Raw genomic sequence first — 27487 nt, 5'->3', positions numbered from 1 at the left:
CAAAGATGAAGAGTCTACTTCTTCTGGTGCTGATTTCAATCTGCTGGGCTGATCACCATTCGGACAACTATACTATGGATCATAACAGAGTTATCCACATCCAAGGTAAGATAACACAGGTTCTCCTATGAAAGTTAAGTTAATTTCATGTTATTTACAGTTAGAAGCTAGGGTAGTGTTTCTTAATCTTAGTTATGCTGCACTGACTTTTCCTTTCCCTTTCTGTTAATTGGTGAACAACATTGAGCTGGGCTTTTGAATGCTATTGCATTACAGAAGAGTTAAGACTTGGGGACAATTAAAGTTGAACTGCTTAAGAATGTCAAACTGCAGTGGGTTGATATAATCAACTTCAAGGCTTTTAGTGTAATTGCTATCTTCAAGTGGAATGGGAGGCATGAAGTTCATTTAAATGCAAGGTGGAGGGAAGACATAGGAAGTGAAACTTGGGATGTAAGGTCATTCTGATACAGTAACTATTTAATCTTTAAGAGAAACAATGTAAATAATGTGAAAATCAAAGAAGCTCTGGTTCAGTAAAAAGTAGCTTACCCTATTACAGTCTCTTTCACTGAAGCTTTAGTTTGCATAGACCCGTATATTGGTCCTGCATGTTTCTGTTGAGCTCAGCTAAATCCTCAGCCTCAGAGCTGTAGTAAGATTGGAGGCTGCAGTACAATGCAGCTCTTTCCTCATTCCCGGCTTCAGATGAGGGACATCCTGCATTAAGAAAGCTCAGAGACTTATGCAATAAGAAGACAGTTCTAGGAGCGGTAGCTTCTTTCCTGTCCTTGTATGCTGAATAATTAAAATAAGAATTACAGAATTTAATTGTTTAAACATAGGATGACATTAATTTTAGATAAACTCAGTTTGGGGACCAGAAGCATTATAAGTTTGCTAAGAGACATAAATACCAAGTTACATCTTCAAGGTCAAAAGTATAGTCTCAGAAAATTGTACTCGCTATTGAAAAGTATGACTTCATGAAGGTCAAATGACAGTGTAAATCTAACTAGAAGTATTTTCCTGTGCTTATTATGAGTACCAAAATAGAATTTCAAATTTGTATATGTATAGTTGTTTTAGACCCATAGCTTTCAGTTTTGTTTTCTTTCTATAATTTTGTTTTTCAGGATTGAACCATGAAAAAAATTATATAATTATAAATTTTACTCTGCAAGCTGCTGACTCAGCTAATTCATACACACACACACACACACACACGCTCACACACACACCCCAAAGCAATTTCTCAAAGACTATAAGATTCCTGTACATTGTTGATGAGATTACTGATGAAAAATAATATTCTTTTAGCTTCTAGTCACAGAATTCAATCAGCTAAAATGATAATACATAATCATTAATATTGGCAGCTTTAAATCCAATGTAAAATAAACTTTATATTTGCATAACTGTGAATTCAAATTATTAGTAGATACCTAAGTTATATTATAAACTCCATACAAACTATTTAGTCTACATTGTATCCAGTGTGTGAAAAATATTCTATTTAAAAATATACTAATATTTTAAAAATGGCATCTATGAGACAAATTAAAATTCCATCAGCAGGGAAAACTTCTGCTGGTCTTCTCATTCCCATCTACTCCTTGAAATTTACTGCAAAGGGGTTTCTGACCCAAAGCATCAGAATTATCCAGATGATTTGCATACACTGTTCAGGTTTTCTCCAAAAGCCTTGATATTCCACTTCATTTTAATTGTAAATTCATATTCTTAGAAAGTGTAGGCTTGCCTTGGAGGTTTGCTCAGAGCTTTCAAGTGATAGAACTGCAAAGCCTATATTTGCTTGTGGAAATTAGTTCTGAAATGTTGCTTGGGTCAGGATTATAAGGTTATACCCATATGTCAGGATTCATTTTGAATTCACTTCAAATACCTGTTCTTATTACTTTTTCCCAATAATTTTTTCCCTTTACTACAGTATTCAAATTGAAGTTTCAAATTCTCTAGTTCTTCAGAGAAGCGATTTCCAAGTCATCTGCCATAATTTCATTCGTCTTTATACCACGAAAGTAAACAGAAGAGTAAAGCACAGTAGGAAAATCAATAAGCAAATAACCTTCATTACTTTCTTGAAGCACTAGATTATTTTCTCATATTTAATTAATCAAACATGGAATTAAGAAAACTGAAGAATTTTCAGTCCAATAATTTGATTATTCATCGGAATCTCAAATTCCTGAATTGTGCTGATAAGCAGTATGATCTTCTCTGAGGGGAAGAAAAATGTTCAAAATTCACATTACTGTAAAAACACCTTTTCTTTTTTTCATTAAATTTCATTTTTTTTACCCTAACTTCCTTGGGCCTTCCTAAATAATAATGTGGGAATAGTGCACATCTGTGACTGACTTGGTACAAATTCGAAGCGTTTTAATAATACATTCTTGAATCTCATGCATAAGAGTTACCTAATTACTTCTCTCAAGCCTGTCTCACAGTAGGATATTCTATAGAGATGGAGGCACACAAATGTTTAATCTGGTTTTAGAAAGAAAAGGAGAGAAAAAGATATCAGATAGAAAAGAAAATGACAAGAACAGAACACGGGGCAGTGTTTCTAATGAAAAACACTTTTCTGAAATGAAAAAACAAAATCTTCTAGTTTCAATGGAGGAAGGTTTACTTTAGATAAAACTTTATGTGTTAATTCTCTTTGGTTTTTTATTGAATTCATTTGGTTACACAAGAAAACAAACTTCACTTATCCACAGAGTCTACTAATAAAAATGTGCTAATATCTTATTAGCTTGAGAAGTGGGGGTACATCTCAGTGGTAGAGCACTTACCTACCATGCAGAAGGCCCTGGGTATCATCCCCAGCACCAAAAAAAAAAAAAAAAAACTATTAGTTTGTGTATCATATACGTCCTCCATGTCAAAGGTCCAAGAGTCATGATGTTCTCAAATTCTTCTACAGGAAGAGGGATTCCTGTTAATACTGTCTCTATAACATTCTCAAATGGATTATATTCCTCATATCATGATAGGTCCAGTCAATCTTTAATTCCTTTGAAACTTAAGATCATTAGGAAGAATTTTACATAAAGTACAATATCAGAAGAACAGTATTTTAAGTGTTTGGATCAGGTCCAACAATTCTTTGGATAGAATTTTGATTGCTAGTAGAATTTCAGAGATGATGAATATATTTTCTAAAATACAACTTTTAAGAAAATATTTACAGACAGCAAAGATATTTTATGACCTTTGCCACAGGCTAAATAATTATAATTATACTGAGCACATACATCTGCTTGACCTTACCAAGGTCATAATGTCCATGTTTCCCACATCTAGTGTTCAAGCACAGGTCTTTGATGATAAGTTCAAGAGTCTTTGTCTACTGCTACTTTCTAGCTTAAACTCCAGAAAATTTACTTAACCTCTAAAGTCTAAGTTACCTCACCAATACAATGACCTAATCACTGTTCATTCCATACAGTTTTGTGAGAATTAAATGAGATAATATATGCAAAATTGCTTGGCACAGGTCTAGCACAGAGCAAGCTCCCAGCAGAGGATAGCTATTATCATTATGTTTATTTCTTTCACATTGTCATGGAAAACAGACTTCCAAAATAGAAAAAGGATTATGAATATTCATGAAAAACATTTCTATGTCTTTCAAAAAACATTTGTTGGCAGAACCATATCATCACTTTGGTTCTGATAAACACTTGCCTTCTTTCTCTAATTTCACAATTTAAATTTCCCCAACTTGATGCAATCACTGTCCTTGTAGAAACTGAAGCTTTCCAAATGTGTGTAATATTTTTCCTTAATGTAATTAATATGTGAACACAGAGAAACTAGATTTTTATAGAAGGAAATCTCAGAACTAAAAACCGTTTCCATATATTATTGTCACTTTTCTCAAAACAATTATTTTTTTTAAAAAAAGTATTGTCAGAAGTTCACCTGTATGGGTAGAAAAAACTAATGTGTATCAAGAAGCAGGTAGAAGTGGACATACTTCCTCTGTGTGTCCCAGACCCACCCCTGCCCGCTTCGATTCACACCTGTTACTCTTTGCTAACAGGCCTCCCTCCTTCACCATTCTGCTGGTCATCTTTGTCACACTCTGGCTGTATAGCAGTGCTTGGCATGCAGTAGGTGCTTAATATATGCTCATTGACTGAACATATGAATGAGCGAATGTTATGAGACACTCCCAAATCACAGCTGTCATAATAAGGATTTCTTAAATGCATTGACATACCTTAGCAACACCTGATACATCCTGTAGGCTTAATGAATATCAACTAGATAATTGCAATTATTCTCTATTGTTGTCATAAACTAAATGTAGTTCATAGGATTTAAGTACTTTACAGGACTTCAGAACATCTATGTCAGTCTCCCCTTGAATAAATGAGGAAATCAAGACCCAGGAATTTGACACTGCTTGTCTTGTCGTAGGTTACATGGCAGAGGAAGTGCAGTATCTCTTAGGTAATTCCCTCAGTTTCTTCAAATTTGGGCTGATTTCTCACTTTTTTAATGAAGCTGCCCTGACGGGTACAATGTTTCCTCTTGGATTCCCCAGTCTCTTTCATTCTGTTTTCCCTTTTTCTCTGTAGCATTGGCTAAATACTTATTTTTATCTAAGTGATATCTGTCAAAGATATGTAGTAGTTCCACTAGGGCAGGGATCCTTTTCTGAAATATCCAGTCCCTGAAACCAGTACCTGCCACATACTATATGATCCATATTTTTGTTGAATATATCCCATTATTTTACCATAATCAAGTTCTAATTCAGTTGTTCAAAATCTGAGGGTAACCCTTCCAATTTGTGAAATGAGAGCAGTTAATGAGCAAGAGGATTTTGAGTTTGAGTACCAATTTTGTTTGATCGTATATGTAACTCCCACACTGATGGTAGTCCTCTGCAGTCCATGACAATCCACCAAGGCAGAATGCCTTCCCAGTGTGTGTATGTAGGTTTGAAGAGTATTGGATTTATATTTGGTTACTGCAATGCTATCTTGTTCCTTATGTAATATCTGCAGAAATGGAATCTGGTGGTGCAGAATGGTTCAACAATATGAAATGAGTTTAATAATGTATGTTCATGAACTACCTTCTGCCAAAGTTTAATGGGAGAACTGGAAAAGTGTTATACGTTTAATTTTCTCTCTGCCTCCTAAAACTCACTTGAAATCTCTGAGTCAGTTACTTAATTTTAAATGAATTCACTTTTGCCTTTTTAAGGTATCATGTTATTTTCGGCCATAAAGGCAAAATCCACAAATATCAAGAAAAATATGGACACAAATATTTTCTAAATCACATTTAGATAAATTTGTACACTGTTAATAATTTTATCTAAAAACTAGCAGCCATCAAATATCACAGAATTTCATTATGGGATTATAAAAATCAGCAACATCGTCCATATTAGATGACTAATTCTGAAAATTTTAAAAGTTTACATTAGGTGAGAAATGATAAGAACCTAACATTAAGCACAGGCTTGCCATTTGATCACACTAAGAACATCACTATATTAATATAGTAAATGAGCCCAAAAGAAAAAAAAAGAAAAATGTTTCCATAAATATACACATGCATATAGAAAAATGCCCATGTAATATGCACATATCTATGTACTCATAACAACTCATTTATTTAAAAAAAATAGAGTAAGCATCTACTATGAACAGATTTTAGAATTTAATGATGGGCCAAATTCATGGTCTCTGGCTTCATCAAGCTTATAGTCTAGTGAGAGAGATAGACATTACTATGATTATAGAACTATTGGCTATGAAATACAGACAATGGTCCAACATTGCTGTGAATACAGACCTACTGACTATAACAAATATGAGTTTTCATACCAACTGTGCTACTGTCAATGTATATTTTCTAGCCCATATCTAGTTGCCTTTGCATTTGTGAATACTTTGGAAAGATCTACTTACAGAGGCATCTGTTCAACATTGGCTTCTTTTGTGCAAAAACACTGGGCTGTGCTTTGTAGAAGGACAAACCTCTTCATCAAGGCTTACTGACAACACTGTCTGGACAACAGATGTGAGGAGAAATAATAAAGTAAGGGTTAAATAAAGGTGGAAATAAAGAGAAAAGAGTACTTATAAACAAAAAGATCTTACTGTTTAGAACCCTGTACCTATGCTCATGAAATTTTTCATATTTAGAATATCTCACAATATTTTTAATATAGAATGTTGAATTCTAGGTTATTCTGCAAACTATACAATTTTATATTTCCAGGCATAAAAACCTACATTTAATTGTCTTTTCAAGTAGCATCAAACTCATGCTCCATACCTATTGCTTTCTCTGTTCTATCATGGATGAGGAAATTGTCAAACTATGCAAGAATCCAATTGCCATTTGGAAACACCTCAAAAAAAAAAAAAAAAAAAAAACACTCAACAGTGAAGCCTTTCCCTTTGGTTGCAGCTCTACAGATCTAATGTTTGCTAAGCTAAAGCACCCACCAATAGCTTTGTGACTTTATGTTAAAATAGTTTCAACATGCTATTTTTTTATTTTACCTGACATCAGAAAAAAATGATTTCTATATTGGTTCAGCTTTTTATTTTATAAGTAAATTAGGAAATTACCATCTTATTAGAGTCATTCAAAATACAAGAATCTATCAAAATCCTTGGAAAGTAAAATATTTAATCAAGAAATTATCAAAATAATAGTATCTAAGGAAAAATGAAATTTGTTATAGGAACATTTTTATTTCAGAATGACAACTCAGAAACATAAGAAATCTAATAGTTCTACAAAATTACATTGAAATTACATTGCACATTTTTGTATTGCCACTATACAATAGCACACACTTATGTGACCTCCAGAATGGTTGTCATGTAGTCAGTACAATGGTGGCCATTTGGCCCCTGGCTTAATTAAACATGTATATTACTTGTCTTTGTTTAGTCAGTGACTAATCACTTTATGTATAAGCTCTGAGTAGTGTGCCATTATGCCCTTGAGTATTGTGTTGTGAAGTGTGTTGAACAGAGTTAAAAAGAATTCACCGTACCTTTCCCAAATATGGTCCACTCAAAAGGGACACAGATGTTATAGATAAAAAGAACACACATTCAGAAAGGCCATGATCCATTGTGTAAAAAACGGAAATCTTAGGACAGGAAGCATTCTACTGCTGTCCAGCATGCAGATTAGGTGAAGAGGAAGGCAAAGACACAGAGTCTTTTTCTGAACAGCAATTGAAAGATTAAATTAAACACACTGTTGAAAACAGGTCCTTGAAGTGAGGCAATTTTTGCTTCTAGAGATTCTGTTTGTAATGGCGCTTGCTTTGTCTCCTTGATTGTTTTTTCCTGGAAAGCAGTGGAAACTATATTTCTCTATTCACCTTTGAGTTACTGAATGGCAGAGAATTAACAAGTGAAAGATGTGTGAAGATATATATGTCCTTGTAGATTACAATATATTACATAAACCTCTTTTTTCTTGTTATGTGACTATATTTGTCTGGATGGTTTTATGATTATGACTAGTAATGTCGCTAACAAAAATAATGAATGCTTTCACAAATCTGTTTTCCTTTTTGTTTTTGCTTGTTTTCAGCATAGATAAATTTTAAAGTTTTCTTCTCCGGTATTAAATGCATTATAAGCAATGACTTTTTACTCTTTTTAACAGTGTTATAAATTACACTGACGGGTTTTTAATCTCCAAGAATCTGCATATTATTGTTTTTCTGTCCTCTGCTTGTTTTGTCTCTCTCCATGCAGTCCCTAACAAAGGGTCTTAATTAGTTTAAAATACTGCAAAGCTAATTAAAGGGTTGATGTTTCATATAGATATTTCCATGCAAACAGAATACTTTGTTTTAAAAAACACATAAAGTCAGTTTTTCGATTTGGGGGTTTTTGTGGGGGGAGGAGTACTGGGATTGAACTCAGGGACACTCAACCACTGAGCCACATTGCCAACCTATTTTGTAGTGTTTTTTAGTCTCCCTGAGTTGCTTAGCGCCTCATCATTTCTGAGGCTGGCCTTGATCCTCTTATCTCAGCCCTTCACACCGCCAGGTTGGTAGGCGTGCACCACCTTGCCCAGCAAAGGAAGTTTTCTAACAGAGTGCCCACAACATGGTCAAATCAAAATGTGCTCCAAAACCAAGCTCTTTAAACTCTAGCTTCCTCTTTTATAAGATTATTTGCCCCAATTATTAAAACTGAATAAATAAATAAATACATCAATAGTAGATACAAAAGCGGTTTAAAGGAAAAGGTGGTTTTGAGAGAGAGCACCCAAGAGCACTGGGGTGAACTCCACTAGGGAATAGTCAGGGAAGGATTCACTAGGCAGGGAAGATCAGCTGAGACCTGAATATTAAACCAGAAATGCTCACATCAAAAATCGAAGGCAGAGCATTTCAGGTAGAAAGAGTAAAAACTATGAATTCTCTGGAATGGTGTTTAAAGCTGGAATGAAGCCTGGCAGTGAGAGGTGTGGTTTAAGATGAGATTGGAAGAGTAGGCAGAAGCAGACCGTTTCATTTTATATGGGATACAGAGTGCAAAGTTCAGATAAATGCATTTGTAAATAGTGGGAAGGTTTGAGGAAAGGAGTGACATAATATGATTTTAAATTATAAAAGACCATGAAAATAGTGGATTACAGTGTACAAAGATGAGCATTGATGTAGTTCAGATGAGAAATCATGGTGGCATGAACCAGGACGGTAGCAATGGAAATGATGCAATTGTTTTATAAAATGGAGGTGATGATGTGGTACTTACTAACAGATTGGATGTAGAAGGAACCAGTCATTTCTTAAATACAGCATCTAGATTTTTGGATTGAGCAAATGGCTGGACAATAGAAGCATAAACTAAATTAAAGGAAGACTGGAAGAAGTATAGGTTTGGGCAAGGAAGGAATGGACTTAAAGATTTGACCTCCAATAACCAACCACCAAAAGCTAGAAGGTTACTTTTTTTTTTCTTTTTTTCTTTTTTTTTTTTTTACTAAGGAAAAAGTACAATGCTAGAACACTTTGAAATTATCAGCACATAAGAGACATTTATAGGCTAGCTGATACAGTTTTCCACTGATGCTGTATCACCTATAAAAACTTACAATTTTATAAATTATAAGAAAATACAAAGACCCGCTATTCCTTAACCCCTGTTCTGTTTGGTACAGAATCAGTGGGGACTGTGTCTTCTGGTCCTGTGGGATGGTGCATGTGCTCAGCAATGGATGCAGTCCTCTTCACCCTACTGTTCTGGTGCCCGTAGGGCTCCTTCATTTCCCCAACCCTTGCCTGGACTGAGCGCTTGTGTTTGAGTTGTCTCTTGTTTTGTTAGCACCCTACTTAATTAACAGCTGACCCCTTATGGCTTATAGATTCATGATGGCTTACTAAATAAAAAATCAAAAGTTTCCTCTTTATTCTCTTTTGACTCAAAGATTGACTCAGTGCTGGTATTGCTTTGATGTCTTTCACATTAAGCCTTATCAGTACAATAAACAGCTGTGCCCTCTTTGAATTCCTATTTGACCTCACACTTCACCACAGAGTAAGTGGAAGCAAGTGGGGTTGAGCTCCATCCCTTTACCACACATTTTCAATAATTAGTGAGTTTGTGAATAACTACAGCCGAATGAAAAAGAATGACTCATGCTTAGATTTTAGTTTCTTTATAATTTTTGATAGAGACTCTATTAGAGTCAGAATCCAGGAAAGTATATTTATCTGAAGGATGTTATTCAACATGTTAGTGAAATATTCAAATGTTATTTTCTTTTGTGTCTCTTAATATTCCCACAATAACCTGATTTAATATTTTCCCTTCAATCTAAAGTAATAAGAATTAAATAATAATTCTTATGAATCTTTGAGAACATGAATGCATTTAAATTCTAAAAATTATTAGCCAGAGAACACAATTCTAAGTTGTCAAATATACTAAAATCATCTCATGAAAAAATAGTAATACAATTATATTGACATTTAGAGTCACTTACCCTGGGTGATGCACCATGGAAAGTGTGTTGCCTGGGACATCTCATCTAGCCCTCACCCCAGGTTAAGATGATTGGCCCCAGGCACATAGTGATTGGGAAGTGAAGCTGATATTCACGTGTGGGCACTTCAGCTCTTGAGCTCCAAACCCACACAGAAAACAGATTGTCTCCATCTAAACTGCCCCCCACACACACACACTTTGAGTACATTTTGAGTGAATCAGTGGGTAAAAATGACCTACATTTGCTCCCATTAAATTTATGTAAGTACATTTCAGAAGAAACAAATCACTGTGAAAAGAAAGTTTGCTCTTGGTTCTTACTAGAAACTTGTTCCACACACGACCATGGTGATTTTCAACAGGAGGAAGAACAGCAAGGTAGGGTGGTGGCTGTAAATACACACATTCTACCCAAAGAAAGATTATCTGGAAGCACCTTCCCCCAGGAAATTGAGGGGGACAGGGATAGGAATTGGATTACAGAAACAGACAGACATAACCATAGAGAAGAGAAAGAGAAATAGAGATTTTTTTTTTTTTTAAAAAAAGGCTTCTAATATGTTTGTTCTAAAATGCATTGTGCCAGTCCTGTTAAAAACCACTGCAGTAGGAGTGTCTTCAAGAGCTGATATGATATGAATTTCTAGGAACAAATACTTTCTAGGAACTGTCCTCAGGAGGGCACAATAAAGAAGAAAATGTAGAAGATAGAAACTGCTTTGTTTACTGGACCCACTTTGGATATTCAGTAGGTATTTGTTAGTAAGGATGAACATTGTTGGGTACCCATTGCTGGCCAGATATTCTGATATGTTCTTAGTGTGAATTACCCCATTAGACCCACAGGAAAATCCTGGAAAGAAGATGTCTTAATTAAATTTTTCTGATGAGGAAGTTGAGGCACAGAAAGGGTTAAGCCTATATGTTTAACTAATTCTCTCTAACTGTTACGAAGTGGAAAAACAATTCAAAGCCCACAAAAAACTCTGGCAGCAAAACATAGCTAAACTGCTCCTGCACACTTTACTTCTTCCTGGTATAAAAAGATGTAGTAAAGGGAATTAAGAAGAGACAGGACATTTTTCAGGATATTAACAGAATTTTAGGCGGTCGTGTCAGAACTACAATTTTTATACTGTGCTCAGTTGAACCCTTAGAGCTCACTGGGGCCTCCTGATTCCCATTTCAAGTAAAGAGGCTCACCTTTATCTGCTTTATATGGCAAAGCTTTGCCTAAGATGCCCTTTGAAGGAAAAAAAGATTCCACTGTCCCTCAAAATTTTTTCTTTAAATATTGCCATAAATAAACCTTTGGGCTCCAAATAGTGAAGGTATGTGTCTTACTTTGTATCATTGGCTATGACATTAACATAATAAATGTTTATGATCAGCATCACACAAAACAATTCTGTATTTTGGTGGTGGGCAGTTTCCCATGGCAGAATCAATTTAGCCAGAAGGCAACGGAGGAAGATGAATTTAAGCCATACCTAAGAGAATGCTCCGTAGCACATCACATCAGATAGCGTAGGTCTCAACAGGAAGAATACATGCCATTTGAGGAGATTGTAAAAATACAATTCCAGGCAATTTGTTTTAAATGAAATTGGCAAGAAAGAGTAGGGTACAAAGAGGTGACAGTGGTAAGAGAGATTAGAGGGGGTATACAGAGGCGTTTCTCAAGGAAGAGGGGTAAAATGGCTGGAAGGAGTATCATCACGGAGCCCGGAGCCTGTGAGATCAAACAGTAGTGTCACAGATGGTGAAAAACAGCAGCAATAACTTTCCATCTTAGAGCAATCTTAATTTATTCTGTTTCAGCATTGGGTTTTTTCTTTATGACTCAAAGCTTCACCATAGTCTATATCCTGTGCAACATCATTTAAAGGAATAGGGAAAGTGAGATAAAACTTTGGTGCTTTAAAGGCATGTTTAAAGATACCATTTTGATTAACTGAACAATAAGCCTTCTGCAAAAATACAATCCTTTAATTACAACAATATACTACAGTCATGGCTTCCAGCTTCCTGTGTGTCTCCCTGGAGATAATCTAAAAAGGGCTTTTTGTTTATTGATTCAAATTTCTTCAATTTTTAAAATTCATTTTCACACCATTTTATTTAGTCTGTGCATACATAATACACTCACATGGTACAAAATTATCAAAACATGAAAGTATGCACAGTAAAAAATCTCCCATACATTCCTCTATCCAGACTTCCACTTCACCTTCCCATAGGTTACTAACACTGATAGTTACTGGTAAATCCTTTCACATATAATTTATGGGGGAACCACATATAATCTTTTGGATTTACAAAAGGGTAAGAAGCAGACATGTACTTGTGTGTCTGCAAGCCAAAATTTGAATTCCAGATGAAAGCAAAGGTGGGACAGGGATAAATTCAAGATTTCAATCTCTTATCAAGTAGATGAGGGCATAGGACAAGAATGAGGTCAGATCATTTCTCTACTGCCCTCTTCTAGAGAAGAGGCTCAAAATTCTTTGCATTCAAGAATTAGCTGGGAAGGAAGCTAATGCTTTGTCTCTCACATGTGAAAAGTAACCAGTGCTCTGAAAGGACAGCAAAGGGAGAAGGGACAGGGCACATGTAAAGGTTTCCAATGTAAGCCAGCACAGATAAGCACTTCTGACTCCAGATGAGCCGTCTCAGGAACAATTCAATTCATTCCTGTCTGAAGAAAACAAAAATAATTATGAAGAGTTAAAGGAGTAAGGCACTCTTTAATTTTTTCCTAAATTATGTATTCTATGCAAATATAATATGTAAATTACAATGAGATATAAAATGTCTAAATTATGTAATCTACTTAAATATTTAAAAGGCTTAACTATTTTTATGAACAGTATTCATTTTAGAGCTAAAATGTGGTTGAAAGCAAGCTCAGGAATTCATGTCTGCCACCATAACTCAGTACACACTCTATGCAGCACTAGTACACTTTATTCACAGACTGCATGCCAGGCACTGTTGTCATGCTGTAAAAACAATGTAAACTGGATAGAGAGATTGCTTTCAATAGATTCAGGTAAGCCTAGTGATAAGGATTCCAGTTGATCCTGCTTACTCATCCCCTAGCCAGCTTTGGCTACTCTAAGGAAAGTAACAGCTTCCAAAGTGTTAGTTTTACACATCCAAACTTAACGAAACAATAACAAATGTCACAAAAATAAAGAAGTATTTTTTAAAACCTTGTGCAAGTTTTTTCAAATGACTCATCACAGAGCTTACAATTTAGTTAATGGATATGACTTTGTAATGTTAAGAGAGAAATTCGCTTAGACTGGGAATAAGAAAAAGTTTGAGAAAGAGACAGTGGTGATGATCATACCACATGGTTAAAGTAATTAATGGCACCAAATTGCATACCAACTATGGTTAAAGTGGTGTATATTTACAGATGTATGTACACATACATACATACACACACACACACAAATATTTTTTTAAAAAAGTTAAGTGATGTGGTCTTTTTTTTGGAGGGCGAGATATATTTTAATGCCTGTATTTAGCATTTTATTCAGCCTGTTTGAATAAGTTCCCAGGTATTTTCTTTTTTAACTAGCCTAAGAAATCCAATCTGGAGTCTACTTCATTTATACCCCAGTGGTCAAAGTAACCAACATCAAGACTCATTATCTTGCACAATCCATAATTCATTACAAAAAGGCAAACTTTGATCCACACTACCTCCTCCTTTTCTGTCACCTGAATTCCTTTGTGTAGCAACTGACAAAAACAATTCCATTTTTAATAGAACTGAGAACTACAGGTAATGGTTTCATAAGCATTTTGTTAAAATTGTTTTCTGCAAATACTTTTTAAAAGCTTCATTTAAAATACAGAGCAAGTACAAAGATCAGTTAAGTTTGGCCATACCATTGCTTTCATTATTTGGTAAAACTAAATGATATCCTCCGGATTTCACAGCAGAATTTGTAAAATAAATAAAGAGGCCCCAGTTCAGTGAGTCCCCATCAGTGTTCTCACCATGCCCTGCTGTTTCCCCTGGAGACAACTCTGGGCTTTGAAGGGCATCAAATCTTTCAAGTCCCTGTCATTGACCCTCACTAATAAAAGCAAGGAATTTTTTACTTAAAAGTTATATTTAAAAATTCAATACTCACTGGACATCTTTAATTTCCCCAATTAGCCTTATATATTGAATAAGCAGCCTTGCTCAAAGGCACAATCACCAGGGTCTTCAGCCCTATGCTTAAGTGCGTTTCAGCACTGAAAGACAAAGGAAAATGAACACAGTTTATTTATTCTTTCCTTAAAAAAAAGAAAGAAAGAAAAAAGAAATACTCATGCTACCAATCAAGGTTTATTTTTATATTTTACATTTTAATTGCTGCCAACTGCCCTGTAGACCAAACAGTTTTGATTTAAGCATGAATTTCAAACTGATCCAGATTTTTAAACCCAAGGATCAGATCCAAGACCCTCCCTAGGCAACACTGTACAGTTCCTTATCAACATTCTTGGTCCCTTATTTTGCTGACTTTGTAGTTTCCCTCTCTCCTTCCCAACTCAGTTTGTTTCCTGGCTGATTCCTCTGATCACAAACTGTGACACAGAACCTGATAACACTAGTAAGACCCAAGTTTTCAAGAGGTGGACTTGTCAAAGCTGAGCTGTGGTAGGACCCTCAGTAGAACCCAGAGAGTCCCTGACTCAGCGGCCAGTGCTCATTTTCCACCGCCTATTCCAAAACAAGCCACCTCCAGCCAGGCTCCATGCTGTATAATGGTAGCCTGATCTTCTGAAAACAAGCACATGAACAACATTACTCTCAAGGTCATGTTGGGGATTTAGGTTAATGAACCTCAAGGGCTCTAAATGTCACTAAATGTGTTACACACCATTCTTAGGATTCTTTGAATTTCAGCTAGGAACTTCTGGCATGTATTACCTCAACTCCTCCCTAAAGAAATAAGAATGCTAGGATTGTATACATTCTGGTAACCTTGCTAGAAAAATGATTTTGTGTCAAGTCAGGAGATTTTGGTGTCTGATCAATACTCACTAGTATACCACGTTAAGTAATCCTTCACTCACAGTGCTAGAGTAGAAGAAAATCATCTTGGGTATATACTCCTAAAACCCTATGAAACAATTCACAAGTTAACCACAGAGGGAAAAGCATTAGAAGTCTCAGCCTCTTTGTACAGGAGTTTTGATCTTTACTCTAGCTCTTTAATTTGTGAAACATTCAGACTTTGTATTCATTGTGGAACAGCTTATGATTACACTAAACTACACAAATTTCCAAGTCTCCTATATAACACAGGTGGCATTTTATGTATTTATTTTCACTCCATATGGTTTAAAAGTTTATACTTAAGTGAAACTATGGAAGGCTAATATATGCAAAATTATGCTTAGTGATGAGCAGTATCATATCAGAGACATAGTAACTAAAAGCTGTGAAATAGGAACAGTTAGCAGTTAGTACACACTTGCTTTTCGTGAGCCATTGTTCTAAGTGCTTTATGAGAATTAGGCCCACTACATATGGTAGGTCTTACCAAATATAACTCACTTATGAGGAAATTAGAGTTGAACTTGCACAACTTGCCAAAGACTAAAGAGGTAGCAAATTGAGGAATTGAGGTTAACCTTACCTAAGGTCTATATTACATGAAAGCCCTTATTCCTCACATCCTAGCATGGGAAAGCCCAGTTTTCCAGTGTTCCCCAAGACACTGGGTAGGAAACCTATAGCCCTCAGGCATTACTGAGCAAACCAAGTCAATAGCACCTTTTTCTCTTCACAGATAGAAGACTAGAGATGTTTAGATAGAAATGGTATGCAGTCATTGGGGAGATTGTTTGTGTGTGTGTGTGGGGGGATTCCAGGAAAGATAGAGTGAAAAGAGATTTATCTTTATCTTTTAAGGTTCTCTTGCCCTAAATAAGTAGTTATAGAATTGAATATAAAGGACATGCCTAATCATCTGGATTTATGATTTATTTTGACTAAATACTAAATAAAGTCATTATTTTCTTGTTTCATTATTTATTGAAAGTGAGAGCATTGATGGCTTATAAAACTTTCTAGTTTTTGACAATTGGGAAACACTTGAAAATTAAATGATATTCTCATTTTAAATTCTGAGTGCCATATGATAAAAATAGCAAAGCAACATCTGTTTTGCAGACATTTTATCTTAAATTCAGTATCCTATGTACGAATGCCACTAAATAACTGAGGTGTTAAAATCTGTCTCAAGGTGAATAGTCACTCTTCCTTGTGATTTGTACATCTTAAATGACTCATGGGGAAAGATTATTCAATACCTATCAATATTCAATATCTCATGTTGCAAGGGCTTTAAAGCTGCATTGCCATTCTGAAAGCCATGGACAAAAGGTGTGTTCAGGAGTGGTTGCATTGCTTTCTCATTTTTAAATCTTGCACATCCTCAAGAGACCTTGTCAAGGTGAAAAGAACATTGTGCTAACCAGGGGAAACCCCAGTGAAAGCCAAGATCTGAGAATAACAGCTGGCTCTCTTTAAAAAATAATAACAATAACATACAACAAAGAAAAAACAAATAGCAGCCCCTACTGACTTAGCGGACTTGGAATATTGTGGTGCTCTTTGGAAAGTGGTAGAGTCCTTGGAGGAGGGAGAAGGAAGACAAAGGGCAAGGAAAGAAAAGGAAGAAGTGATAAGAAAATTATAAAACAAGGCATAGTAGAAAGGAAAAAGAAGGAATACAATGACATTTAAAGAGAGTAAAGCAGCAAATATTTTTTTTTTTTTGGTTAATCAGAAAAACAAGTATAACTTTGGGTACACTTATAACACTCAAATTTTGAAGAATATATTTCAAAATCAGTAGTTTGATAACAGCATTCATTAAAAGTACCTTTGTGAGACTATTTTGGGTATAAATGAAATATAAACACATTGTCTGAAATGCTTCAGAATAGCATATCACAGATGCATGTTTAAAGAGAAGCCATAAGTGTGAGGATATTTTGAATTCTTTGGCCAGAGCCAAACAATAAAAGTAAATCAGAATGCTTTTTAGTTTTTTTCTATAAATATAATATGGACTTAACTGTAGTAGAATGTCCAGGTGAAATTACCCGAACTTGGAATTTGGGGGTTTATATTAATGAAAATATCTTGGAACGCTGTCACTTCTCTTGAACTTGTTTCTATATTTCCAAAATTTAAATAAAGGAAAATGGAACCAGAAATATAAACAGAATTTATAATGAAATAAATCCTCAAACTTTGGATGACTATGGAGTCTTAAATCCAATATTTTTTTAAAAATTATACTGTACATCTTCCTCTTTTTTAGTGATTTAAAAGACATGACTACCTTATAGATACCTTTTAAATTTTACAGATAACCTTTTGATCTGGTTCAAAAAAGATTACATTCATTTGCTGGTAAATGGGTAGCACTGGAGAACATTATGCTGAGTGAAATAAACCAGACTCAAAAATTCAGGGGTCAAATATTTTGCTTCCTGTGTGTAACCTGGAGAAAAACAAAAGGGGGTGGGGCATTTTGTGAAAATGGAAGGAAGAAAGGTGGAATAGAGGAGATGAAAGGGGAGAAAGGAGAAATGGGAAAGGGGAGGAACTGCAGAATGAAATTGACTTAATTATGCTATATGCATGTATAAATATATAAAAATGAAGTCCACTTTTATGTATAAACATTTGTACCAATTTTACAAGACAATAAATAAAAGAAAAACAGAAGAGTAGAAGAAGAGGACCAAGGAGAGAGAGAAGACGATGGAAATGGGAAGTAATAGGGACTGAAATGGAGTAAATTTTGTTATATGCATTTATAAGTCAGAATGAACTGTACTTTTATGCATAAATATAATGCACTAATAAAAATTAAAAGATTATATATAGAGATAATCATCAAAGCTATTTTTGTCAGATATCCTATAATGTAGCACATTTCATTATACAAAACAAGTGAGAAAAAACATTTAATGGTTACTTTCTTTCTTTCTTTTTTCCTTCTTTTCTTTTTGTTTTTTAACCATAGCAGAAAATGGCCCCCGTCTACTCGTGGAAGCAGAACAAGCCAAGGTGTTCTCACACAGAGGTGGCAACGTTACACTGCCATGTAAATTTTATCGAGACCCTACAGCATTTGGCTCAGGAATCCACAAAATCCGAATTAAGTGGACCAAGCTAACTTCAGATTACCTCAAGGAAGTGGATGTTTTTGTTTCTATGGGATACCACAAGAAAACCTATGGAGGCTACCAGGGTAGAGTGTTTCTGAAAGGTGACAGTGACAATGATGCTTCTCTGGTGATCACCCATCTCACCCTGGAGGATTACGGGAGATACAAGTGCGAGGTGATTGAAGGGTTAGAAGACGATACTGCTGTGGTAGCCCTAGACTTACAAGGTAGGTGTCTACAAAGCATGTTGAACTTAGAAATAAATAGTAATTCATCACTACTGTGCTTTCATTAGGAGTAATGTGTAGTGGTTACCATAGTAATAGTGTGAGAAACCAAAACTCCGTGCCCAGCATATTTTTTCTATTCTTCTGTATTTTGCAATCTGCCTACAATTTCAGCCTTCGTATTTGAAATGCACACACAGTCTTATGCACAAAATTGAAGCTATTTGCATCTAGGAGAAACACAGTGGAACTGAATTAATAATTTTTGGAAATTGCCTTATGCTATTCAAAATTTAAATCCCATTATGTGGTTATTGAGAAACTCGAATTGGATTCTTTTTTATTATGCTTCTAAAATTATCTCAGTTTCAAAATAATGGCAATTTTTATAAAGGACATCCACACTAAAATACATGTACTTATATTCTGTACAGTGACTGAAAAAAACTTAATTTAACATAACAGTAACCTCTAATTTATTTAAATATTCTTATAAAGAAATAATTTTTTTAATAGCCCAGGGTCTCTTAGACATTGAATACCAACTGATTAAGCCATTTTGGAGAGGAATTCCATTTCCTGAACATGTAATACATTCAGTAGATTCAAAGGCTAACATGTGTGCTAAGCTCTATAGATGAAAATTGTCCTTCCCCTTCTTTGCCTCCTTTCTGCACAATATCTGGGGGAAATTTTTCCTTTGTTTCTTATGTTATCTCAAGCCATCTTACTTTTCCTGAATTTCTGCAATATTTTACATAAAGGAATGAATTTTGACTGTGTTGATAGAATAATTTCCTTCTATAAAATCTATCTATAGATTTGTGGCTTTTGAAATATTACCCATCTGGTCACTGAAGATTTGTCCTTCTGAATCCCATAAGCCCATAGAATTCCACAGAATTCCATCACATGTTAGGAGACTTATTAGCTTTATATGTCTAATAATTGTACAATGCTGTAAAGCATAGTTCTGTGAACTTTTCTGATCTTTCTTTGTTCCAGTTCTTGGTTCCTGATGGCAGGCAGCTTTGTACTTCCAGGTTTCGTTTTGGTACCAGTGGTTGAAATCAGGGATGCTTAATCCCAGAGCCACAACCCCAGCCCTTTTAAAATTCATTATTATTATTATTATTATTATTTTTAATTTTGAGAAAATCTTGCTGAGTTGCTTACAATCTTGCTAAGGCTGGCTTTGAACTTGGGATCCTCCTGCCTCAGCCTCCCAAGCCACTGGGATTAGAGGTGTGTGCCACCGCGCCCAACTGTACTTCCAGTTTTTATTGATTTACACTCATACCCATGAACATTGACATTATTCAGGATAGAAGAAGTAATTGTCTTAGAGAAGACAGTCACTTAATATTCAGAACTTATTTGCTTTATCAAAGGACCCTTGACAGGCTAATAAATGATAGCCATAATGTTTGTCTTTTTTGCTTTCAACCTGTTACACATATAATTTGCTGCCTCTTGATTGTCTGTTCCATACTATGTAGAGACTTGTAGAGACTTTCCTCAGATTATTGACCAAAATTCTACAAATTTTATTCTTATGAATTTTATCTTATTCTTGTGCCTATCATTGTACTTTTTGGTATTTCATTTGAAGTACAAATCTTTATAGAGTATAGAATTTTGATAGGATAATCTTCTCATCATTACCAATTAACCACATTGCTACAAACAGCATGCCACAAAGAATAAAATAAATATATATATATATATATATATATATATATATATATATGACAAGAAGAGTCACTAGAGATACAGTGAAATAAGGGTTACAGAATTTATTTCAACAATCAATAAATACAATAAACAATATTAAAAACAAGAGGTTTGCTCTTCTAATCTTTCATTGTATAAATATTCTTTTTTATTTATTTATTCTTTCTATTTATATATGACATTAGTGTATTTTGACATATTATGCATACATAGAATAAGTATAACTTGTTCCAATTAGGATCCCATTATTGTGATTGTATATGAGGTGGAGTTACTTGGTCATGTATTCATATATAAAGATAGGGAAAAATATGCCTGATTCATTCTACTGTCTTTTCTATTCCCATCCCCTCTCCCTATGGGAAGATTAGAAGTCCATTGTATTAATATTCTATTAGTGAAAATAGGGCCAGGCATATAAACATATAGTCTTGGAACATTCAGAAACAGAAAATTACTTCAGATATGTGCATAGTGCTTCTAGGCACTATAAGAGGCACTAAGGGGGATACAATTATTGATACTACATGGCCTCTGTCCTTTATATTACCAGAAATATTTACTTTATGAAAACAAATTTTATGAGTATTAGAACAGGAAAACCCTTCATCTGCCTAACAAATTTTATTTACCAACAAAGAGGATAGAATCAATTGGGCTGTGTGATTATGAATCTTAAAGACTGTATCCTCAAAATATACTTCAACTGACTAAGCTCTTCATATTATTTACTATTATTGTTTCCCATGTGATGTGTCATCTTATTAATCCCATTTGCAGTGATATATACCAGCCTTTCATATAAAATAAAAGAACTTTGATTATAGTCTGACATAATAACAAAGGATAAATGAGTCAAATATGGCTTGGAAAGAAGTCCTCATCCCTTATTTCCTACCCATGAAAGTTTAACATTTCTTATTTTTATAACACTTCATGAAAGCAACCATGAACATCATAATTCAGCTGTAGGAATTGCACATTTTTCCATATATAAGAAGAATTCTGAAATTAAGATTGTTGAATTATTAACCACTTGGAAATAAAATTAAGTAAATATGCAGAATATACATTTAAAAACTTAAAGCACAGAAACTGATATTGTTTTACCTGGAACTTGTTTTTTTCCAGCATCATCAAACATTACTTAAAATTTGTTAAATAAAAGTTTTAAATTGATACAATAGTAAGTTTACATTTTATGCTATTGTTGAAAATTACTAAAATTTTAACATGAGGTTTCACTTTACTTTAGGAAATGATTGTAAGGAACCATATGAAATTTGAAAACTACTCAAAGAAAAATATATTATACTGGATTTGGAACTTAATCATATTTCAGTAACATTCAATAGTTAGTCAAGGAGAAATTACTTAAAAAAATGTTCCCCTAATTTCTATAAGAATCTACCATAGTATATACTACAGTGGATTTAAACCTGAAGGGTTTTCCTGTTCTTTAAAATTATTATAAAATAAAAATATCCCATTTTTCTACTGCTTCAGTCTTTAGCCATTTGGGGAAAGGAAGGCAACCCAAACCATTTCTTTCCTCAGGCTGAAATACTTTTGAGATTTTTGTCACTTGAACTCTAGCTTCCAAAGACATCACTACTAGATGAATGGAATATATTCCTTTCCTGCACATTCCTGGTGCTGCTGAGGAGAGAAGACAGTAGTCATGAGGGGCAGAAGCAGAGAAGTTCTTTCCAGGCGCTCACTGGGTTCTTAGCTGGGAGCCTGGGCAAAGAAAGACCTTCTTAGATAGAGCCTTCTCCAGGTTCTCTCTCCCCCTTGCCACAGCAGGAGTCAGTGGCAACCAAGAGAGTCTTTTCCTTCTTTCTCTGGCTCCCATCCAGCTTATAGATCCCTCAGCCAAGAACCTGAGAAAGCAAAATGAAATCAGGAAGCTTTCTTGGATATCTGCCTCCTGTGGTCAGTGCCAGCTGGACTGTTCTAGTGGGACAAACGTGTCCTACAGAGTCCTTCAGGATTTAGACTTTATTTTCGGCTACGAAATTTCTTTTTGTAGTCTTCCAGGACAATTTATAAAAGAAAATATTTCCTGTGTACTGGTTATGCTGTCCATGAATTGTACGTCATATTCAATAGGGTCCACAGTCTTGGAATGTAGTATATGTGACATAACCCACCAAATTTACTCAGTTGCACAAGCTTATGCTTTTCATATGCTAAATACAAATCACTTTTAATCACTTTAGAAACATAATCACTCTGAATTAATTATTTCATTAACTATGGGAGAGATACTCTGACACAGAAATGCTTTTGAAAACCATGTATCTTCCCAGACAAAGTCAAATGCTGAGTAATACCATATTCAGTTGTTAAGGAATTTTATTCTTTTTTAAAAATATTTTATTTTTCAGTTTTCGGTGGACACAACATCTTTATTTTATTTGTACATGGTGCTGAGGATCGACCCTAGCACCCCGCGAATGCCAGGAGAGTGTGTTACTGCTTGAGCCACATCCCCAACCCAGGAATTTTATTCTTTAATATTTAATTTCTTAAGTAAGATGAAGATGTTAAAAGATGCCTATGCTGTGCCTGTATCATATAGGACAAGTTTAGGGAAGCTTTTTTAAAAAAAATCTACCCATAGTAAAATTGTTTTTTAAACCTTATTTTCAGTTTGCATTATGTAAATCCGTATTTTTTTTTAATTAAAGCTCCCATTTTAGTTGTACCTTTCAAGGACAGTAAAACAATAACATTAAAGGCTACATTAAAAGTTGAAACAGATAAAAGAGCCACAGTGCTTAATGGAGGAATACTTCCTTGTACAAAATTATCTTATTAATATGAAATAAGACCATTAATTAGATTTTTTGTCAGATATGCAATTCCCTTTAGATGTTCTCTAAATTAGAATCCCACTAAGTGGTCTGCAAGTTTTTAGGAACACGTATGTGCATCTGTATATATATGTGTGTGTATATATCTGTATAGTCATGAGAGAACAGGAGCACTATTATATGATAATATATGATATATGTGAACACATAGACATATATGTAATATACACACACATTTGAATTATTTAGCATGTTTTTATACATTTCAAAGACTAGGTAAAACTTATCACTAATTCCAAGAATAATGACTAAGAATAACATTGTAAATTTTAATAAATACCCTATCTCCAAGCACTCTATTTCTTGCTACTCTTACTGTTTAATATTGGATTTTCCCTAGATGGAAAGAGTTCAGTAGTTACTTGTTACAGGGTTAGTAACCAGTACAGTGCTTATGGAGGACTATTGGGACTGCAGACAAATCATTTTTAGAAAGGAAGGTTTTAAGGCATGAATCAAATTCTTAGCAAAGGCAGCCAATCCCTTCATTATCAAATCATGAGATCCTCAGGCCTGAGAGGTTGTTTGAAGGAGAAAGGAACTATGGGCAGCTGTTGCAATTAACCCAAACTACCTCTTCTGATGGAGATTCTAGTATTTTTGTCATCAGTGAAGTGATTTTGCTCAGGTGTGTGTGTGTGTGTGTGTGTGTGTGTGTGTGTGTGTGTGTGCGCGCGCGCGCGCGCTACTAATGACCTCTTGCATTCTCTTTTGCATAGGTGTGGTATTCCCTTACTTTCCACGACTGGGGCGCTACAATCTCAATTTTCATGAGGCGCAACAGGCTTGTTTGGACCAGGATGCTGTGATTGCCTCCTTCGACCAGCTCTATGATGCCTGGCGGGGCGGGCTGGACTGGTGTAATGCCGGCTGGCTCAGCGATGGGTCTGTGCAATACCCCATCACAAAACCTAGAGAGCCTTGTGGGGGCCAGAATACAGTGCCCGGCGTCAGGAACTATGGGTTCTGGGATAAAGATAAAAGCAGATATGATGTTTTCTGTTTTACATCCAACTTCAATGGTAAGATATGAACTTCACTGCCTTCTTTCCTACCCCAGAGACCAAGCTGCATTATAATACTACATTTGGCTATTAAAGTAGTACCTCCTTAAAAAAATAAAAACTTTGAAGTATTGGTTTAGTTTGAAAAGATATTAAGAGTTCTTGAAAAATATCCACATAAGTCAAGCAAAAAAATGCATATTTCCAATACTCCTAGGTTTTAGTGTCCAATTTTTATTATGAAATATTTGAAACTATCACATGGTATGGGGGTCCTTTCTTATTGCCACAGGTAATGCTGCCACTGTGCATCCTCCATGGATATGGTTCTCTCCATTGAAAAAAAGAGAGCTTCTGTATCACACATGTTCTCCCCTTCTCAATTATAATATGACGATCAGCAAAGCCCAGGATGAAGGGGAATAAGCAAAAAAAATAAGGATGAAATTGGAAGCAAAAGCCAAAAAAAGTTTGCATCCATTTTAATGACACATCTGTTACATTCATCCAATCCCAGCCCTTCTCTTGCCCCATCCAGAACCTGATACATAGTTTGTAAGGCTCAGTGCAAAACGAAAATGTGGGCCCTTTGTTAAAAATGATTGAGAATTTTAAGATGGTGACTGCAGAGCACTAAACCTAGCATGGGGCCCAAGGGACTGCTCAGGTAACATACCCATGAAGGAAGTCCTGGTCTCATCATTTTATGTTTTAGGTTCCCATTGATACTTTGAGGAAAACAGAATGAATGCACTGTGGTTTGCTGACCTCTGGTATAGATGACAGAACTAACTAATTAATGTTCCTGTGGTCTCTACTTTTTTTTTTCCAAATTACATCCTCTCAGTCTAGAAAGAACTAGTATGTATCAATTTATACTTCAATAACCTGTATTTAATGAAGGTCAGGGGGACATCAATCATAAAATGTAATCAAACAAAAGAAGGTGATTATTTTCCAATTGAAACTGAGATGACAGAGAAGTTTCTCAGTGTGTTTTTATGTATATTTAATACATACCAACAATATCTCAGTAATTAACACTATGCAAGAAATGGTTAAAGACTAACTTGTCTTCCTTATGAAATTGAGAAATGGCAAAGTGTCAGGGCTCAAAAGAAGGAAGCTGAATAAAATCAATGAATTCATCTTCTTTACTAGTCAGGGAACACAGACTGGGTTTACATTCTGAGTATGTATTATTTGTGGCAAGTGACTTCCTGTATTTTATGCATTTTCATACTGTAGTCTTTGAAGGAGAATAATGTCTTATTGATACCTGTAATGAAAAGAACTTGAGGGCTTTTGATTTTCTCAAATGGACTTTTTATGTCAGGAATGTTTTTTGATCCTTTCACATTCAAATTTCGCCTCTCCAGAAACTTGTACTGGGGTTCAGTCTTGCTACTGCTAGAATTTAAATAGCCCTTGCTTTTAACATGGGATTCTGTCCTCTCTAATGCCACAGAAGGGCCCTTTTAGTCACTAATTAGCTAAGAGAAACTGCATCTGTCATCTCCCTTTTCTTTTTAAAGCTATAAAGAGCATATCTGAACACACATTAAGGGACAAGGAGAAAGATGAATTTAATGGAGAGCAACCCAGGGATATTACATTCAATTGACAATCCTAACATTCCAGAAACATCACAAATATTGCTTTACAACTCCCTTCATTGAGAAGCACTTCTGTTTTTTTCTCCCTCCATTTCGTGTGGCTCCATTGAAGACAAGCCCATTGATCTGTCTCTCTCCTTCCTCCACAGGCCGTTTTTACTATCTGATCCACCCCACCAAGCTAACCTACGATGAAGCTGTGCAAGCTTGTCTCAATGATGGTGCTCAGATTGCCAAAGTGGGTCAGATATTTGCTGCCTGGAAACTTCTCGGCTATGACCGCTGTGATGCTGGCTGGTTGGCAGATGGTAGCGTTCGCTACCCTATCTCTAGACCAAGAAGGCGCTGCAGTCCCACTGAGGCAGCAGTGCGCTTCGTGGGCTTCCCAGATAAAAAGCATAAGCTGTATGGTGTCTACTGCTTCAGAGCATACAACTGAGTGTGCGCCTAGAGCGCATCTGTTTTAAAGTCATTAAGAACATGTGAAAGGTTTTTTTTTTTTTTTTCCAGTATGAACTCATGCAAGTTACCAAAACTGTGACAACCCTTTTTTACTTACTGTAAAGAGTCATTTTCATAAAAACCAATTCATGAATTTGTTTTTGTAAAGCTATCATTCAATATATATTATAAATTAATATAATTTTAAGGGAAGCTCTACAATAAGGAGGCTTTTGAGCCAAAATGTTTAAGCTACATCATCCCAACAAAGTATCCTTTCATGAGCGGAGCATGCAATAGCTTGAAAAGTGCTAGGATTAAATTAAAGAATGTAAAGCTACTCAGAACAGCAGCTTCCATAAGCACAAGTTTTACACATTTCTACAATTTTGAAATGCACTATGATGAAAAAAATTAGAGCAACAGATTTGAAATACAGACTTCTTTACATAAATTGAGATTCTGAGAGGTTGCACAAAACTCAGTTTCACAAGGGAACAATCTATACTTTTCTAAAAGTTAATATTTCAATTCTCCAGTATTTTACTCTAAAAATTTTGCCTTTTTGACCAAAAATAATTCATATGGATTCAAATGCATAGTAATAAGCACAGTTAAAACTCCCTAATAACCCCATTTATATGTAGTATGAGACTCAAATAAGCAAATGATATTTAACCATTAAGAAACTCCTACTTTCTTCTAATTAAATTACACATGTCTCAGAAGAATTGTTTTATCTTTTGAGTAGCTTTACTGAGTTATATTTAAATTCTAAGGGCCCTTTGCTAAGCAGCATTTAGCATCTACTCAGGGCAGTTACATAGATAAACTGCTGGACAGAAAAATTATAAAATTAGCTGCTTGATTTTGTGTTAGCCTATGAAACATTATTATCCTATAAAAATAACTTTATTTAATATTTCTTTCTTATTTACATTACATGAAAAAAGTTAAATCATAGAAGGAATTAATAACTGTATACTTGCCTAACCAAGAAACAAAGACCCAACTTTCAAAATTCTTATTATCTCTATTGAATATACACAGCAAATCCTACATGGTGCCTACTTTTGGGGGAAAAAGTCAACAATATAGTTCTAAACCTTCACCCAAATAGAAAACAAAGTCAGTGTCTCTTTCTTTGCTGGTCATCATTGGGCATAAGTGAAATGCTAAAGCTGTCATCCAACAGTTTACATTAAAATCTTCAGGTCTTTAAATGAAAAGTTAAGTCCAACTTCAGAAAAACAACTTTCCATATCAACAGCTCCAATCTTAAATATAGCTCTCTTTTCCTATATTTTTATGACATGTTGAGACCCCACAGGGACCAATATTTGTATTCAAATTACA

General features: G+C 35.0%; 1 protein-coding gene across 1 annotated transcript; it reads left to right on the top strand.

Moving 5' to 3' along the window:
• The first annotated feature begins 5 nt into the window (after positions 1-5).
• Positions 6-26129, top strand: Hapln1 (hyaluronan and proteoglycan link protein 1). The gene is made up of 4 exons (XM_026394557.2): positions 6-105; positions 18086-18457; positions 23790-24092; positions 25840-26129. Exons 1-4 carry the CDS (start codon positions 6-8, stop codon positions 26127-26129), a joined length of 1065 nt encoding a protein of 354 aa, XP_026250342.1.
• The last annotated feature ends 1358 nt before the right edge of the window (positions 26130-27487 follow it).

The sequence above is a fragment of the Urocitellus parryii genome, chromosome 1 (assembly GCF_045843805.1).
Source record: "Urocitellus parryii isolate mUroPar1 chromosome 1, mUroPar1.hap1, whole genome shotgun sequence".
NCBI lineage: Eukaryota > Metazoa > Chordata > Mammalia > Rodentia > Sciuridae > Urocitellus > Urocitellus parryii.
The sequence above is the reverse complement of the archived record's forward strand: the minus strand, read 5'-3'. Positions and strand labels throughout refer to the sequence as shown.